Below are 18,978 nucleotides of genomic sequence, written 5' to 3'. Positions count from 1 at the left end.
GAAGATCGATAAAATTGATAGATCCCTGGCCTGACTCATTAGAGAAAAGAGAGAAACGTCAAATTACCAACATCAGGGATAAGAAAAATGTGATCAGTATGTATTCTGCAGATATTAAAAGGGTAATAAGGGAAAATTCTGAAAAACGTTATGCCAATGAATTTTATATCCTAGATGAAGTGGACAAATTCCTTGAAGGACTAAACTGTCAAGTTCTAGAAAGAAAGAAAGAGAGAGAAAGAGAAAGAAAGAAATAGAGAAAGGAAGGAAGAAAAGAAAAGAAAAGAAACTAAATAGCTTGATATCCATTAAAGAAATTGAAATTTTTTTTTGAAGATTTCATTTTTAAGTAATCTCTACATGGGGCAACTTACAACCTCAAGATCAAGAGTGGCATGCACTGCAGACTGAGCCAGCCAGACACCCCCAAGAAATTGAAATTATTGTAAATAATTGTAAAATCTTCCTACAAAGAAGTCTCCAAGTCCAAGTAGCTTCACTGGTGAATCCCATCAAACTTTTAAGAAAGAAATAACACCAACTCTACAAAAATCTCCCAGAAAATTGAAAAGGAAAGAACACTTTCCTGCGAATTCTATGAAACCAGCATTCCTTTGATTCCAAAACCAGACAAAGACATTACAAGCAAATTACAGCCCAACATCCCTCCTGAACATTGATGCAAAAATCCTAAACAAAATGCTAGCCAATCAAACCCAACAATTAAAAAGTGAGTGGGAATTACTTGAGGAATGCAAGGTTGATTTAACATTTGAAAATCAATTGATGTAATTCACCATGTTAAGAAATTTTAAAAGATGCAGAAAAAGCACTTAACAATATCCATTCTTGATTTAAAAAAAAAAGTCTCAGTAAACTAGAAATATAACAGAGCTTCCTCAACCTGATCAAGAACATCCATGAAAAACCCACATATAATGTTATATTTAATAACGAAGGACTCAACACTTTCACCATAAGATCAGGAGTAAGAAAAGGACATCTATTCCCACACTTTCTATTCAGCAGTGAATGAAACAGAATAGAGAATCCAGAACAAACGTACACTTCTGTGGACAGCTGATTTTCAGCAGAGGTGCAAAGGCAAGTTGGTAGAGAAAGGACTGTCTCTCAACACATGGATATTCATCTACCAAATAAATGAATTTTGATCCATACATCACACCATATAAAAATTTAACTCAAAAATGGGCCATTGACAAAATGGAAGTGTTTTACATAATTACAAAACATCTAAAAGAAAATATAAGAGAAAATCTTTGTGACCCTGTGTTTGGCAAAGATTTCTTAGATGTGAGGGGCACCTGGGTGGCTCATTGGGTTGAGGCTTCTGCCTTCAGCTAGGGTCATGATCCCAGGATTCTGGGATCAAGCCCTGCTTCTGGCTCTCTGCTCAGTGGGGAGCCTGCTTCCCCCACCCCCACATGCCTCTCTGCCTACTTGTGATCTCTGTCTGTCAAATAAATAAATAAAATCTTTTAAAAAAAGATTCCTTAGATGTGATAACCAAAAAACACAATGCACAAAAGAAAAAAAATGATAAATTGGATTTCCTCGAGTTGAAAACTTCTGCTTTTTGAAAAACACTGTTCAGAGAATGCAAAGATAAGCCATAGGTGGGGATAAAATACTTGCAAATCATCTATCTGCTAAAGAACTTGTATCTAGACTAGAGAAAGAATTCTCAAACCTCAATAAGAAAACTAACAATACAATTTTGAAGGAAAGATTTGAACAGATACTTCAAAGAAATTAGTGGATGGTGAATACACCCATGAAAAGATATTCAACATGGTCAATTATTGAGGAAATGCCAACTAAAACCACTAGGAGTTATCATCACACACTCACACCAAATATTGGCTAGGACATGGAGAAACTGGGACTCCAGCATGTCTGGTGGAGATAGAAAATCATGCGACTGCTTGAGAAAATACTTTGGCAGTTTCTCGTAAAGCTGAGCAATACACTTACTGGTCCGGCTAGTCCACTCCCAGATATTTATCCAAGAGAAATGAAAAGGTATGTCTATATGAAGACATGTACCTGAACGTTCCTAGCAGCTTTATCTGTAAAAAAAAAAAAAAAAAAAAAAAAACAACAAAAACCTGAAAGCAACGCAAAGGCCCATCAGTAGGTGAATGGTTAAATAAACTGTGGCACGCCCATTCAATGGACTGTCGCTGAGTGATAAAAGGAATGTACCATGGATACGTGCTCCAAAGAGAGCAAACCTCAAAATAATGATGTCGTGTGGAAGAAACCCCACACTGTGTAAATCCACGGATATAAAATGTTATACAGAATACTGTACAGAAATGGAAAGCAGACCCATGATTGCCTCTGGGGCGTGGTGGGGAAGGCTGTAAAGAAGGCATTCCCAGGGGGCAAGAGGAAATTTTTTTAGTGTGATGGCCATGTTCATTATCTTGATTGTGGTGGTGATGGTTTCCTTCATGCTGTGTTTGTTGCTTTAACCACGTGCGGTTTATTTTCTGTTGAGTACACCTCAATAAACTGTTAAGAAAATAAGTCTGGGGAATATCGTACTTGAAATTTTTATTCAAAGCCAGTCTTCCTGAATGCAGTTGATTGTTTTGTTTTTCTTCTAATTATACAGCAACAAAAAAGTCCGAAATTAAAGCCTACACATCTCCTCCAGTTCCACGACTGTTGTGGGCTGCAACAATGTGGCCATTTTCTGAAGGCACTGTAGTGAGGGAAAAGGCTTCGTCTAGAAGGTCAGTCTTCCATTCTTGTGAGATGAGGGGTCAGGAGGATGGTGTGGGCCGTGAACACCGAAAGTGCAATAGAAACATCCCAACCACAGGACGGAAAAAGTCCTCTCCGTGTGTCCAGTTTTGCTTTCTAGAGAGGTGAGTGGCTGAGGTTTGGAAGAAAAAAAGCGATGTGTAGGATGGAGTTCAGCCATCTGTGGCCACCCAGCCATGACCCCTGCTCCACGTCCGCAGTAGGGTTGGGGGGGGGAGGGGTGTCTGCACAAGGTGGAGGAAAGAGGGAGGACAAGGTGACCAGTGCTGTTCGGGTTCCAGGGTCACATGAATTCAGATAAACACACTCAGGGCAGTCCCAAAGCTGTTCAGTGCCTCTGCCATCTTGTCACCCCCAAAGCAGCTGCCTCCCCACTCTGTGCCCAGAGAGAATCCTCAGAGAATTAGCCAGAGCCAGACAGCTGGGAGGCCACCAGCCAGACACAGAGTGCAACCTGGCCTTGTATGGATAGGTCAAAATGGGGACCAGGCGGAGGTTTCAGGAACAGTTGCAGGGGCTACCCCTTGCACAGGGACGGTTGCACTAGCAACCATCGGGGCTTTGCACACCCAGTGGCACACCTGTGTCCACACCAGGTGACAGAGGCAGTAGGACAGAGGGACCGAATGCCAGGGAGAGTCCACCTGGGTTCCCATCATGCTGTGTTTGTCAGCCATCCAGGTGCTTCGGGCAAGTCCCTTAACATGCCTCAGTCTCTCCATCAATAAAATGGACATAACAAGAGTGATAACCGCACATGGTCGTGAGACTCAAAGGAGCCGGTGAGATGTTTACACGAGCTCCCAGCACAGAGATCACTCGTGGATGTGTTTGCTGTTGTTACCATCAATCTGTGCTTTGACAAACCCCTCTCCTGTCCTTTCCCACACCCATCAGACAACTCAGGTCCCTACACACCGCCAACCAAACATCCGACCACTTAGCTTCTGGGGGTGATGGGCAGCTCCCTAAAACCCTCAGATGAGTTCTTCAGGTCTGGGGGCTCCTGCTGTTTATTTCTATTGGTCTGACTACTAAGAACCTCCCAGGAAATCTGTGGCACCCAAGTCTTGGGGCAGGAAAGCTTGGGTGGGCTGACCCATGCAGGTCCCGCCATCTCCAGCAGGGGGCGATGGGCACCAAGCTTTACTGGGCATTGTGCATTCTTCCTTCCATTCCCCAGAACCAAGAACCACCCCACCCCCAACTCTGCTTACTGTAGGAGGGAGAGCCTCTCAGGTTCCAAAGCTGTGGGTGGGTTTGTGGGCACAGCTCCTTCCCACACCCCTGACTTTCCTGACGTCCCCATCACCCCCACTTCCCAGAAGAGGAGCCCTCTTACCATGGGTGGCTTTGCCTCAGTTTCCCAGTGTGTAAAACAGGTGTGGTCGTCTTTGCCCCCTCCAGAGATTTCCCACAGGTGAATCCCTAGCAGGAAGGACAGGCTGTCAAAAGCAACACCAAGAATGGGAGAGGCCATTCCAAACCCGGAGCAGGCAGCCTCCAGCCAGCTGCCCACCCCGCTGGGCCGCAGGGTGCCAAGCCCTCCCAGATCTCGGTCCCAGGGTGCCCCCTTCAATCCTTGCACCAATGAGGGGCTTCCTGGCCCAAGTGGAGGACTTCCCCACCCTCTCCTGACCCAAACAGCACAAATGAAACACCATAATAAAAAATCATGTCTTTATTGCTTGATTAATAAACTGACTTGGAGGGACAAGAGTGGGGTGTGTGGCGAACCCCCCAGCTTTGATTAGTCAGAAACTCCTGTTATGTGTACAAAATGAATGTTACAAAAATCAGGTAGAAAACAGGGTCAGCAAAGCAGCAGTCTTGGGGAGGGCTCAAGGCCCCTGGGAGGCTGAGATGGGCCCAACTTGGCCTCTGGGGTGTGGCTGAGGGACTCCAGGGCCCTGGAGGGGGCCACACACACCCCCTTCCCTACACAGCACATATGGTCTCTTCCGTCCTCGCTTATGCATTACTACAAAACTACCCTCCAAGGGGCATAAACACCACAGGCCAGGGCATTGCCAGAAATGAAATGGGCCCTGAGCTGAGCAATGAGCATCCCCTTCCCCAGCGGCCTGGCCTGGAGAAGGGGCGCCCTTGATCCCCACGCCAAGGAGGGTGGGCGGGCACAGGACCTCAGAGCTGAGGAGGGGCTCCACTCCCCAGAGAGGCAGTGGCCTTGGGAGGCCTGAACAGGCCACCAGAGGCAACACAGCCGTGGTTCCGGCCAATGCCAAGTGTAAGGAGAGTATCCATAGTCCCGTCCGGCCGCCACGCAGAGGCCGGAGCGGTGCGGTCCCGGCACCGTCCAGACAGGGGCGCTAATTGGGGTAGCACATGCAGCACCCCGTGCCTGCCGCCTCCACGCTGGGCTTGGCGCCTGGCCCCAGGAGTCCGTCGGTGACAGAGTGCTCCATGATGATGTCCTCCACCCGCGTGATGTACAGGAATGTCAGCAGCACGCCCAGGAACTGAGGAGCAAGGGCAGGGCGGGTGAGAGCCTGCTGGGGATCTGGGCGGCTCTGGCAGCCCCCAGCCCGGGCCCTTCCCTACCTTCCCAGGAAATCCCAGAGACCCTCCCTGTGCCCCATCAGCAGAGGCCCCACCATTCTGGGACTCCTGTCTCCACCCCAGCTCTGCCGCTCATTATCAAGGGGACCTTGGGCAAGTCACTTAACCTTGCGAAGCCTCGATTTCCTCCTCTGTGAAATGGGCATGATAATAGTACCTGCCTCACTGGATTGAAGACGGCGGTGCCTACAAAGCACTTGGAAGAGCTTTATAAGCAAACTCTTGTCATTGGTGCTCTCCTTCTGGCCCTGCGCCCAGACTGATGGTAGGAGAGCCTTCGTCGCCCCGCCCCTTTACCTTTTCTGCCTCTGTAATCACCCAGCCGCCCTCTCTGAACCGGCACCTTGCCCACCATTCCACTTCCAGCTCCCTTCCCCGGGGGACGGGAGGGGCGGGGGGGCCAGCCCACCTGGGGGAGCAGGATGCCCAGCAGGAGGCCCGCCATGATGGTGTAGTTGTCCATGAACCAGATGAGCACGGCGTTGGTGCAGCCCCGCACGTAGATGACGTCCTGCACGCTGAGCCGCTGCTCGGGGAGGAGGAGCCTGGCTGACCCGCTCGCCTGGCAGAGCCCCAGCCCCAGCCCCGCGGCTCGCCCCTGGTCCACGCAAGTCCCTCAACCTGTCTGAGCCTCGGTTTCTCACCCGCAGTAGGAGCGGATGGCTCCAGACCACTGGGTCTCCGTGGTGGTAGCGTCCCCTAGAGAGCACTGAGGACATGGTGTGGCGCTTGTGGCTGGCACGGCAGCTGGGTTTGGGGACTTGGGGGATGCGGAGCTAAGGACAATCGTACTCCACAAACAACTGCCCTGTCCACCTGCCTCTCAGAAGTCGGCCCGGGCATCCAGACGGCTGAAAACCCATCCAGAATTACCCGAGCCCAAAGGACAACTGCAGGGACTCATAAACACCCAAGTGTTTTCTGCGTGGTTTTGCCGCGCGCAGATACACAGCACACACATGTATATACACTGTATGTTATTTTGCAGAAATACTACTAAACAATATAAATTCAAGAATTATTATATTGTATTGTGTTTGGAATTTTATCAAGAATTGTCCGCCATTTTAAAGACCCTGTCTTCAGCAAAAATAATGCCCGAGGTGTTGGCCTTACCAGCACGGCTCCCCCTCCCATGTGTCAGCTGCCCCTGTGGGGCAAACCCTTCCCTGCTTTGTGGTGTCCTCCGCTGTATCTAATGCCTGAGCATTTCCACGTGCAATATGCTATCTGATTGCAAATTGTTCTATTTCTCCTTTTATGTCAGATCCGTCACTTGTTCTGAAATTAGGTGTGTAGGCAGATTGTGTTATCTGTGAATTTTGAGATAATTAACTAGGGCATTACCAGATGATTATTATAAAATCTGGCCTTTGGGTCTGTTTGGCTTGAGAACCTCTGCTAGTCCACGACTCTCCAACAGAAATGGGGGTCAGAAGCACCTGCGTTTCTAAACACGTGTTCCTAACAAGTCCCCCGGGGAACTGTCACTGCTGGTTTGGGGACCTCACTTCGAGAACCACTACTCACAGGCATCTCAAGTCGTTGTGATTTTTAGCTCCCTTCTCAGCATCACGCCAGAGTCACTCTTAGCCCAGCGGGGTGCTGGGCTAAGGCAGGCTGGGCTGGGCAGGACTGGGCACATGGGAATGCAGGGTAGGGTGATGGTATGGGTAAGGGTTCAGTGACCTCCCACAGGCAGGCCATAGTAGGTGCTCAGCAAACACAGCCAGGCAGGCTCTCCCAGCCTGGGGGGTTCTTGGCTCCCTGAGTTCTTCTGTGTCTGGGCACAGGTGGAAAACCCTGGCAGTCCCCAACTCCAAGCCAGGAGTCCGTCCCCCTCCCCCACCCTGCCCAGGGACCCTTCGCATCCCTCTGGGGATGGGACAGGAAGAGCAACCTTTCTCAAGGAAAGAGACTGCAAAGACATTACCTCTTTGTCAATGGTTTTGTAGCCGCACATGGTGTTGACCACTTCTGTCTGAAACAGAAATGGGTATTAGCTGCCACTTTCATCGTACTTACTGCGAAGGACTGTTGTTCTCCCCTTTTCCCAGGACCTGGTCTGCGGGCAAAATAACCTCCCTCCATCTAGACTGTACCCCAGGTGCCCTCAGACCCAAATCCCCCCAGGGTCCACTTAACACTGCTCAGGTTTTGTGGTTCCTCTAGGCGGTGCAAGCAGCCCCCACGGAGAGGGTCAGGCCTGGGAAGCAGGTGCATGGTGTTGGGAAGTCTTTGCCTTCACAGAACTTATATTCTAGAAAGGGAGACACGCAATGAGCATAGTAAGTCCGTAGATGATATGGTTAGAGAGGAGTAACCACGTGGCACTGTGCTTCCCAGCCCTCGAGGCAGGGTCCCTGTCCTCAGGCCCAGACCCCTCCTCCGAAATCGCCTCCCCTGCCAGGAAAGCCCCCTCCAGGGAGGGCAATAAGAGGCATCCATGGTCTTTCCAAAGGTAAAGCCTGCCTGGAGGTGCCCAGAACCGATACTCTCCAGAGTCTCTGCTGAAGCATCCCAGGCCCCGACAGCAAGCTCTGCTCTGAGACACAGGGTCAAGGTCAAGAAGGGGACTCCTGAGCAGCCCAAAGACGGACACAGCAAAGTTCACGAGGGCTCTTCATGTGTGCTTCCTCTCGCTCTGGCCCAGGGCCGATGAGCTGGGTTATCTGAGGTCTGGGAAGTGAGTGGGAAGGGGAAGAGAGAGCCCTAGAGGGACACACCCCCAAAGGGTCGCCAAAAATGAGTGAGTGGAGAGCTCTACAAATTGGACACAAGAGCTCAGAGGCAAACTGTCGGAGACCATTTAATGGAGCAGCAAACTGCCTTCCATACTGACAAGTCTTGGGGACATCAGTCAGTCTAAACAAGTTTCACAGCCCTGTGTGAACTCCGTTGCTTCAAATCCTCTTAGGAAGCCAGGTAGAAGACATTCCCTTTAAAGCTGAGAGCTAGGGGTAAGGGTGACTTTCCCGGAGGGACTGGTTTGCCTTCTTCTGTTGAATGGTCAGAGCACATCTCCCTTTTTCCTCTGGCTGCCAGGAAGCTCTAAACCATCAAGCACAAGACTCTAGCTTCTGATTTTTTTTTTAATTTCCTTTTTGTTCTCCTATGTATTTCCTGTGTGTCCATTCAGATCTGTGGCTAACTGAAATAGTGGACAGTAAATACGTTTGTACACAGATTCGATGAAGGCAGGAAACACAGATTCTATGAAGGCAGGAAACACCCTCTTTTCTATTTAGACAAAATGATGGTGGGATTTTGAGAGAACCAGAGATAACCCACCTCATGGTCCCATCCAGACGCCAGCTTCATGGTCCACTTCTCTGCAGGGGGAATCCGTGCTTATACTCCCGGCCTGGACTTCTCCCCCAAACTCCAGCCCCCTATATCCAAGTGCCTTTTTGACCTCCCTGCTGGAAAATCACAGAGGCTCCGTAGACCTGCCTCCCTGCTGTCCCCTCTCAGGCAATGGCAGCCCTGTCTTTTCTTGTGGCTTGCACCAAAACCTGGGAGTTCTTCTTGATTTCTCTCTTTCCTCTGCCTCCTACATCTGATCCATCTGCAAATCCTGTTGACTTATATATCAAACAAAGCCAGAATCGAACCAAGTTTTTCTACCTCCACTAAGCCTCTGGTGTGGTAGACCCTGGGAGGAGTTTCCCAGAATCCCTGCGACTGTGAAAGCACAATTGGGAGGAGCCTTGGCTGTCAGTCCCTAGTGGTGATGGTCACATGTGGTTGTTGTTTCAGGTGTCAACTTAGCTGGGTCTTGGGGTGCCCAGATTCTTAGTCAAACATTATTCTGGGTGTTTCTGTGAGGATGTCTTTCAATGAGATTAACATTAAATCAGTAGACTGAGTAAGGCAGATCACTCTCCCTACAATGGTGGGCTTCAACCAATAAGTTGAAGGCCAGGTAACAGGGAATTCTTCTGCCCCTCCCCCAAGTAACAGGGCGTTCTTCCTGCCTGACTAACTGCAGACCTGAGCTGAAGCACTGGCCCTTCCTGGCTCTTGAGCCTGCCAGCCTTTGGACAGGAAATACACCATCAGTTCCCCTGGTTCTCAGGCTGTGGGACCCAGACTGGAGCCACACCACTGGCTCTCCTGGATACCCACCTGGCTGATTCCTCCTACAAACTCCGCTTGCTACCCAGAATCTCAGAGCCTGCTTCCCTGACAGTCTGACCTGACATGGACCACCGTGCCAGCTCCTAACCAGACTCCCCATGTCTACCTCTGCCCCTCACAGCAGTCAGAGTGACCCTGAGGTAAGGCCTCAGTCAGATCTGCCACTCAGCTACCAAAGCCCTTCATTTGACCCCCCGGGGCACTCACGGGGAATACCAAAGTCCTGACCATGCCTTCAGGATACCTGGGTCCTCCCTGACTTAATCAGCTACTCTTCTGCTCCAGCTGGAGCTATGCTCTTTCTCAAACATACCAGGGCAATTCCCACCTCAGGGCCTTTGCACTTGCTGTTCTCTTTGCCAGGAATGCCCATCCCCCAGATATACCTGGCCTCTCCCTTTACTTCCTTCAGGGTGTCACTGAGAACCTCCGTTCTCAGTATCTGAAGTTGCAGTCTTCCACACCCCTGCTTTTCTTCTTAGCCTTTACCACCTTCAAGCATCCTATCTGTCCCTTATTGCTTGATTTCGTCAGTCTTCCTGACTAGAACATCAGTTCCATGCAGGCAGAGGGTCCTCCATGTATTTTCTGCACCCCCAGAGCCTAGAATCACATGGCACATAGTAGGTCCTCAACAAACATCCGTTGAATGAATGAATACACATAGGGCTTGACCCGGACAGCATGCCTTGGGCACTCAGGTGTCACTGCCCTAGGTGATGAAGTTCAGAATCACCCCCCGTGGACTTCTCTGAAAACGCTGGGCCCTTCCCCAGCATTCCCCCCCTTCCCAGAAAGCTACCCTAAAATGGCAGCTAAAATTGCCAAACAAACCTTCCCTCCAGGCCCAGGCTTTTTTAGGGCTGGTGCACTTGGCCCTGGCTCCCTGACTCATGCGGGAGGTCCCCCCACCCCCACTGGCAGCTGCTTGGTTTACAGAATCCAGGAGTGGGCACAGAATGGTAGAGATGTTCAAAAAAAAATTTTCCATGACTGTTCAGGGCATGAGTAATTGCAAAGCTCGCCACCTCATTCCAGTCCAGAAACCAGGCGGTTTCGAGAGACATTAGTTAAACGCGGAGGACCGACGAGCCCGTCCTTTGTAAGTGGTGACTGCAGAGGACCAGGCCCCCAAGTGGCCATGGAGGTGACAGCACTGAGCGGGGGGGTCCTGCTGGGGAGAGGCCTGGCTGGCATCACATCCCACACCCCCTCCCAGGTGCCTCCCAGCGAGGGCTGCAGAGCCCACTGCCCCACGAGGCCCCCCCTGGTGGGGACCCATCTCCCCGCCTCCACGTAGGGGTCTGGAGCACAGTTCCCATGAGGGCGGCCTGCAGCTCATTCCAGCCCTGTCAACCCTGGGCCGGGCAGGCACCTAAAGCTTTGGTGTCCCAACGTCTTCATCTGTGCGGTGGATAAAACAAAAGGATCGACCCCACGGTGCTGTGGAAGGAGCTAAGTGAGTTCCCACGCCTAGAGAGCCTAACACAGGCCTGCACGTGGCAAGTGCTCAGCAGTTAGTAATGACCGCGGCTAGCAGAGACGACCTTCCCCACCCCCACCCCCAGATGGACCCCTTCCCATGGCCCTGGAGACTCTGGATGCCTTGGCAATGACCACCGCCTCCTGCCCACCCCCCTTCCTGAAGGGGGAGAGGTGTCTGACGGGTGGGGGTGGGTACCGTGTTTCTGACGCAGCAGGTGTAGGGAACCCCGCAGGCCAGGGGTCCCGGGGCGTTGCAGTCATGGTACTGGTTTTTGCTCCAATCCCGGTAGTCTTCCCCGCCACAGCACTTGAACTGAGGGGAAAGCAAGCAGGGAAGGGGGCTGCCGTCACCGCAGAGGCCCCGGGCGCACACCAGGAAGGAGCCCCAGCAGGAGACCCTGCAGTTTCTGATCAGGTCACCTGGGGTGGGGGGAACCAGAGGCGGTAGTTGTCAGCCAGCTGCCCGAGAGGCAGGGAGCACCCCGTCACTGGAGAGGGATGCAAGCCAAGGCTGGGCAGCCTCTCGGAAATTTACTATGCAAGGGGGACTAGATATTGGAGGGAAAGTCCTCCCTTGGCGTCCCCATTTTCATGTCCCATGGTACCTGCTCAACCCTTGAAGGTCCCAGAGACTAGGATTCTATGGATGCCCATAGCCCTGCAGCCCCTCTGTCACAGCTGCCGGTCAGCTCTTAGCACAGGGGAACACATTCTTCACGTCCTGCCACAGACTCGGGACCGAAGGGGTGGCAGGGAGGCCCTCATTTTCCCCTTAGCTTCGCTTCTCCCCCTGCACTGGTGCCAGCGCCCTGGGAAGTGTGACTCCGCTGAGGGGCTGATGGGCGCCAGGCATGATGGTGGGCATGGAGTGACAAGGATGAGCCAAAGTGACATGGCCGTGGGGGACAGGCTCTGTTGGGGAGACGGAGTAACCACTACATGGAAAGGTCAGTGGTAGCGCCATGCGCCAGGGGCACGGGAAAAGAGGAGAAGGGAGCTGGGGGGTGGCTGTGCGTTGGGAGGTCAGGAGAGGCCCCTCTGAAGAGATGACATTTAATCTGAACCAGGAGCAGCAGGAAAAAGCCAGTCAACAGTGCACGGGCCCCACACATGCAGGCTGAGTGAACTGTAGGGGGGTAGGTAGCACGCAGAGTTTCATGCGTTGGGAGCAGAGCGAGCAAGAGGGGAGGGATGAGGTGGAGAGGCCAGCCCTGGCCGTACCACGGCCATACCATGGCCATACCTGGCCATACCACGCAGAGCCTAGTCAGCCAGGATAAGTAGGGAGCCGGGATTGCATTCAGAGTGATAGGGAGTCAATGGCAGGTTAGCTAGGGGACTGATAGGGTCACAGGTCCCAGCAGAAACACAAACCAGACAAGGCACCTTCCAGAGGTTCCCACAGTGCCCTCTGGCTGTCAGCTCTGAGGACCTAGCAGTGCCTCCCCAAGGTGCGGTTCAAAGGGCATTTGCTTTGAGTTCAAGAGTCAAGAGACCAGAGATCAAATCCTCATCCTCCCATTCCTAGCTGTGTGACTTTGGGCAAGTTGACTGGCCTCTCTGGGCCTCAGATTCTCATCTACCAAGCAGGAAGAGCCCTGCCCACCTAGCACAGCTGAGCTGAGGATACTGATGTCAGGCCATGTGTGAAGCACGCAGCCTGGGGCCTGGCACCAAGCATGAGTGACCCCCCCATCCCACCCTGGGAGAAATGAAATCCCCAAGCCAGGGGAACGCTGGTTCCAATAAAAACATCACACTTCATCCAGCGGCCAGAGCTGGCCGACACACCCTTGGCAGAGCGGGGCTTCCCAGCGGCTGCACCTGTTGTGACTACAGCGAAGGCCTGAGCCAAGGGAGTGGCCACCGCGGGAGGCCGTGGGCATGGGGAGATGTGGTTCTCGCTGGGGACGAGGTCCGGGAACTAGGCCCGCTACAGCCCCCTAGACTGTGTCCCAGGAAGCGCTGCCAGGGCTGAGTCTTGCCTAGGAGAACACGGTGGCGGTGCTCACCACAGTCTAGGGGAAGGTACTCACCCCCTGCTTCCGATGAGAACCTGAGGCTCAGAACCAAGTGAGACTGATGTGCAGAAGCCACCAAAGGCAGTGCCGCCCGCCACTGCTGTCATTATAACACCACAGGTGAGGGGGGTCTTGGGGGAGGGACAATGTCCCCAAAAGATAATCATTGCACTGAAAGAAGTGTTATGGAAGAAAAGGGGAAGTCATGTTCTGTTCCCCAACGCAGGGGGAAGTGGAGTCAGGGAAGAGTGCTCTCTAGCTTGGGGCTGTGCCTGGTGTGCAGGGAGTAAGCTCCCCGTCACTGAAGGGACTCAGCAGAAAGGTCTCTGAACTGGGCAGCCTGGAGGTCTTTCTCCGCCCCCTCAAGGAAGGAGGATCTTTGGCCACTGGAGAAGTATACCCTCGGACCATGCAAGGTGGCTTGTAGTTAGAGTGGACCTTATTATTTATTCATTTATCTATTTTGATTGGGGGGGATATCTATGTGACTAAAGGGAGGCAGGGAGCGTAAGGACATTCTGGGCCAGGCACGTGGGCAGAGGACTGGTTGAGAAGGTCAGGTCCTACCCTTGGCGCCCATCCATGCCCTTGCCATTGCCTCCCAACTGGGCCAGCCCCTGCTTTGGGAATGGATAAGTCACTGCTCCCTATCCCTTGCCCTCCTGAGCGAGGTCCCGAGCTGGGGGCAAAGGGCATGGCAGGTGCATCTCTGACCCAGAGCATCAGGCTCACCTTCTTCTGAACGAAGTCCATGATGTTTTTAAAGTCCAGATCGTCATAGTAGTTCTCAATTCCTCTTCGAATGTTGTCATTCAGAAAGTCGATGGTCTATTTGGATGGAGACATTATGAAAGAAACAGACACCCCCCCCACCAAGGTCCAACCCAAGAGCTCCCAGAACTCAAGACTAGAAGAGAGTGCTCACAAGCCCAAATAGCCCCCACCCTGCCTGCACTACCTTCCTGCCCACACACCCTCTCTGCACCCTGGCACCTATCTGATGCCTGGGTCCCTTTGCCATGTCTGAGCAGGAGTGATTCACCCCCTTTCCTATACAGATCAGAGAGCTCAGGCCCCAAGAGATGGGGCTTTGCCTGGGGAAGCAGCCACACCCAGCTGGGACTTGGCTGGCCCAGGTCCCCGCCTGGTGCCCTTTCCACTGCCCAAAGACAGGCCCCAGCTGGGTCTTTGTCCTCTCCGCTCTTCTCAGCTATCCACACTCTTGTGTCATGGATAAGGAAACTGAGGCCCAGAGAGGGGGCCTGACTCTCCCAGGGCATGGCAGGCTGGTTAGGAGCCTGGCTGGGACTGGAAATCAGCTCTCCTGACTTCCCCAGTGGGCCACTCTTCATGCGGCAGGGCTCAGTGCTGAACGACAAGACCCAGCTCCAGCCTCGGGCCAGGAGGCTCCCCACCGGGAGGGGCGCTGGCACATCGCCCTCTCCCGGTCACGCTGGGCCTTCTGGATCAACAGCCCGGCTGTTGTGCTGAAATCCAGGAGCACAAAAGGCCCCACAGCGGGAAGGGGTGGGGGTGGGAGGGTGGGCAGCCCAGCCCCATGCTCCCAGCGACAATCAGGGCTTTCAGCACAGGGAGGCCCGCGGATCACCAGAGATTGTGCTGGTACAAAGGGGGCATTCTTGGCTCTGGAGCCAGACGATCCCCGGGGGAGGTGCTTGCAGGCGCCACTGGGGAAACAGGGCCCTGGGTTCCAGGCCTGGTCCTGCCTCTGCCGGCCCCACCACCACCTGCCCTCTCTGAGCCTCAGTTTCTCACTTGTGAACCAAACCTGCAGGCCTATCTTTGCGATAACTGCCAGTTCTGAGGGTCAGAGACGAGGCTGAGAGGGGCCGTCAAGGCCCACGGTCAAGAACAGTTCCAGCAGCCACCCAGGCCTCAGACACCTCATTTAGCCGCCAAGCCTCCACTTCCTTCCCTGCCAAATGTGGAGCACAACCTCGGCCTGGGAGAGATTTCAGTTTAGATAAACTAAAGCTACAAATGTGCTTAGCAAGGGGCCAGGCATACAGTAGGCCATAGTATTAAAGATCTTCCTCTCCTCTTCCAGGAGACACACACCCTCCAGTACTGCTCCATAACCATCATATCATCATGGAAACCGAGGCCTCAGGTCTTGTCCAAAAGGCTTCCTGAGGTGGAAGCGGCCTCCCAAGGAAGAACCAGCCCCTGGCCTCGGACCCCTCACAAACACCTGCAGCCTGGAGAGGCGAGCTGACCAAGGTCACCCTGCCAGTTGTTGGCAGAGAGATGCTAGGAGCAAGGTGGCAAACCCCCAGTGTGGGGTCCTCTCCCCAAACCAAATCAGGAAGAGAGAGGAACAAAGGGTACCTCAGCCACCTCCTTCCTGACACTCACCCTGCTCAGAGTCAAGGCAACAAAGGAGATGGGCTCGGGGAGACCTATCTCTGTGGCCAGAAGGACAACCCTCTGCTGATGAAGATCAGCTGCTCAGAAACAGACTGGGGACCCCAAAACCTGATATCAGCATTCAGTGTGGGGGAGCACCGGGGACAGGGACAGGCCCTCTCTCGCATGAAAGATGGCTAACTTGCCGGCCCTCAGTCCCGCACCGATCCCAGGGCAGGAGCCTGCTGGTTGTACAACCTGGGCAGATCAGGGACCCCATGGCCTCAGGCCCACCCTATTCAGAGGCCCTCAGGTCATAAAGACTTTCCGATCTGGGGTGCCCACTCCTCTAGGGGATGAGGGGCCAGGCCAGCCAGCGGGGGCATGGTTGGGGGCATCTAAGAAACAGGACATGAGGATGGGGAGTCGGTCCACCACCCAGGGTAGGGCAAGGGAACAAATTCATGGCATTGAATGGCATGCGGGAGGGGGCCCATGGCTGTACAGAGGTGTGGGGGGAGGATGCCAAGGTCAGGGTTACATGCATAGGGGTGTGTCAGCTTGTTGCAGCCGACTCTCAGGGCATTGCAGACACAGTCCTGGTCCTCCATGTCCCTCTGCACCCACCCCAGCCCAGTGGCCACCTCCTGGCCCCTCCCCTGCATCACAGATTATCTGGACTACCCCCAGGGCAGGGATTGAGGGGCCTGGGGATGAGGGCAGGAGGTCCAGGGCAGGGTCAGCACAGGGAATGTCCAGTGGCCCAACGAGGAAAGGTTCTCGCTCCCTCTTTGGTAAGCAGCTCTGACCATCCTCCCTAAACCAACTCAGTCACTGGGTACTTTCCAAACCTGCTGACGCCAAAAAGGCCTCTGTGAAAATCAGGCCTCCCATCTGGTAAGCTGAGCTGGGCCCCTACAGGGACAGGAGGCCCTGCTGGAGGCCCCTCCAAATGGGCAGGAGAAACAGATGGCCCCAGGCTCCAAGGGCAGCAGCTGCCCCAGCCCCCTCTGGGACCCCTCTGGATCAGGCTTGCTCTGGTGTGCTCTCACGTGTGTGTGCGTGTGTGTGCGCGCGTGTATGTACCAGAGACGCGAAGAAACGTAGGTGGTCCTTGTGCCATGACGGGCCTGGGGAGGGATGAGAAACTCCAGTGAGACAAGCAAGCTTCCTAGCTCATGATTTTAACTGTGAAGTGCTCGGCCGTGCTCAGCTACGTTCTGCGGGACTGTGGGGCGCAGCAGGGAGTCCTCGTTCCTCTGTGCCCCCCCCCAACCCCGAGACCAAACCCGCAGCGCCATCCCTGCCCTGCTCGAAACCAGCTCACAGCAGCAGGGCCAGCTCCAACTAGTGCAGGAAAACCACTCCCCACCCCAACCCCTCCACCCACCCCCCACCCACCCTCCTCCAAGGCTGGGGTAGCTTCAGGGTCCACATGGCCTGGGCTAAACTCAGCAAAGGGTAAGCAAACATTAAAGGCCAGAGGATTTTCAGAGTACACTGTTTAAACCACCAGAGGCAAGCTGCAAAGAACTGTCCTTTCTAGTTCTTTCTTCCAAATCTAATTCTAAAGCTCTCCAAAGCCTCTGGCACAGCTTCCAGGAGAGGCGCTTAGTGTTTTTAAGAGAATGAGGAATCAAGGGGGTGGGGCATGCAGGCCCCCCCTCCCCAGGCTGAGGAGCAGGGGGAGGAGGGAAGAGTGGAAGGGGGGGCCCTGGGAGCCTCCCTCCTGGCCTCCAGAGATGGACCTTCTGCGGCTCTCACCCTGAAACCCCACGCTACAGAGGCCCCCGCTGACACCAATACCAGCCCAGTTCTCACAATGTGGAGGGGGTGCCCAGGCTTGACTGTGACCCCAGCACCCTCTGATCAAGGCCAGGAAAGAGGCCACTCCTCACCCCTGCCTTAGCAGTGGAGGGAAGGTAGAGCCCAGAAGATCTGGGTTGGGGGTACAGATGTACCAGCCACATCCCAGCACTCTCTGGGTGTCCCACGCAGCTCTGCCTGACTGGGGACATATGGGCAGCAGCTGCCCTCTCCGACACCCCTGGAACACGCTGGAGTACTGGTAGGTCAAGGTGAGACCCAGACAGTCATGGGGGTCACGCAGGTTCTCCTCGCACTGGTTGGAGTCAGGGTGCGGCATTGCTGATGCCCGGGCCCTTGGGGTTCCATGCCCAGCTCCCCAGGGCACAACAGAGAAGCCACTTGAGTCTGACCATCAGGTCGTGCCCGACAGCAGAAGCCCCGCCCAAGGTCAGGGATGGAGTCTTGTCTTTATACCCAGGTGTCTGTTGGCGTTTGCTGCCAGGACAGCCATGGCCTGTTCCCTTGCTGACAACCGAACACGAGGCCATTGGCCTACTTTGTCCTCCATCTGGCACCTCGAGTGGATTCTTGGATTTAATAGGTAGCCTGTGTGGCCAGACTCGTCAGAGTCGGGCTCAGAGAAATGTTTCTTCTCTTGGCCAGGAGAAAATGGAATCGGGGCTCACTTCCTCCTGGCTGCTGACCTTCGTTGCTCCCCATCTCCTCTCTCCACCTCACACTGCCCCTTCCTGCTGCTGTCAACAGCCCACCCTTTGCAGTGGCCAGTCTTGTGTTTTACGTTACAGTTGGAAGAGACATTATTTTTCTTTATATGGTTTTTTCCCCCCATGATTATAAGAAAAAGAGGATTTGGGTCTTCTTTTGGGAGGAAATGGGAAAAAAATGTCAAAGAGAAAATAAAAATCACCCTAGCCCCACCCTCAAAGGAAATAAGAGTTAATATGCAAATAATTCTATTTTCTTCCAGATTGCTCCTATTTTTTTTTTAAGATTTTATTTATTTATTTGACAGAGAGAGAGATCACAAGCAGGCAGAGAGGCAGGCAGAGCAAGAAGGGGAAGCAGCCTCTCTGCTGAGCAGAGAGCCCGATGTGGGGCTCGATCCCAGGACCCTGAGATCATACCTGAGCTGAAGGCAGAGGCTTAACTGACTGAGCCACCCAGACGCCCCTCCAGGCCTATTTTTTTATGGCAAAGATCTGACTGCATTTGCAGTTTTGTATCTCGTTTTTCAGTTATTTTTGAATTATGTATCGTAAGCAGATGAGAACACGGCTCACCCTGAGCCTCCGAAGAGCTGAGACCCTGGTGGTGGGGGTCCTTCCTGGGCTGCACACAGAGATCCCCTCCTGACAGGACCCCATGAGGGGACATGCCATCCGATCCTCGGGCTTTGGGGATAATGAGATAATGACAAACTCTCAGTGCCGACCTCAGCCCGTGGCATCCTCAGCCATGAGGACTAGAGAACTCAGGAAGGAGTGGTGGGTGTCATGGCCCCTACTGACCTACGGGGCACTAGAAGATGACAAATCAGCCTGCGTTTGTGAGAGCATGCCGGAAACCAAAATGGCCGCTCATTTAGGGGATGCTTTATGAAAATAATAAATGCTGCTGACCACAACCTGGACCTGGGCTCCAGCTAGGAAAGCACTGATCCAAAATTTCTGGATCAGTGCTGGAGCCCAGTAACTGCACAGAAACACATCCCCACGGACAAATGGAATAAACGCCTCTCTCCCCTCAGGCTGCGGAGGCAGGA

At 53.4% G+C, this 18,978-nt stretch overlaps 1 protein-coding gene across 2 annotated transcripts in view; it reads right to left on the bottom strand.

The window, feature by feature from the left end:
• Window positions 1-4,459: 4,459 nt before the first annotated feature.
• Window positions 4,460-18,978, bottom strand: part of TSPAN15 (tetraspanin 15) — a 50,039-nt gene continuing 35,520 nt past the window's right edge. The window contains exons 4-8 of one of the 2 annotated variants that reach the window (XM_046026666.1): window positions 13,752-13,847; window positions 11,195-11,311; window positions 7,307-7,354; window positions 5,783-5,899; window positions 4,460-5,273 (exon numbers count right to left, since the gene is read on the bottom strand). In XM_046026666.1, the coding sequence (XP_045882622.1) occupies window positions 5,124-5,273; window positions 5,783-5,899; window positions 7,307-7,354; window positions 11,195-11,311; window positions 13,752-13,847 (528 nt within the window). In that variant the 3' untranslated portion in view covers window positions 4,460-5,123. The remainder of the gene's footprint in view (window positions 5,274-5,782; window positions 5,900-7,306; window positions 7,355-11,194; window positions 11,312-13,751; window positions 13,848-18,978) is intronic. The other variant, XM_046026667.1, reaches the window with a different exon arrangement.

Source organism: Meles meles, chromosome 13 (assembly GCF_922984935.1).
Source record: "Meles meles chromosome 13, mMelMel3.1 paternal haplotype, whole genome shotgun sequence".
Taxonomy (NCBI): domain Eukaryota; kingdom Metazoa; phylum Chordata; class Mammalia; order Carnivora; family Mustelidae; genus Meles; species Meles meles.
Note: the sequence above shows the minus strand (reverse complement) of the source record. Positions and strands in the feature narration are given on the sequence as shown.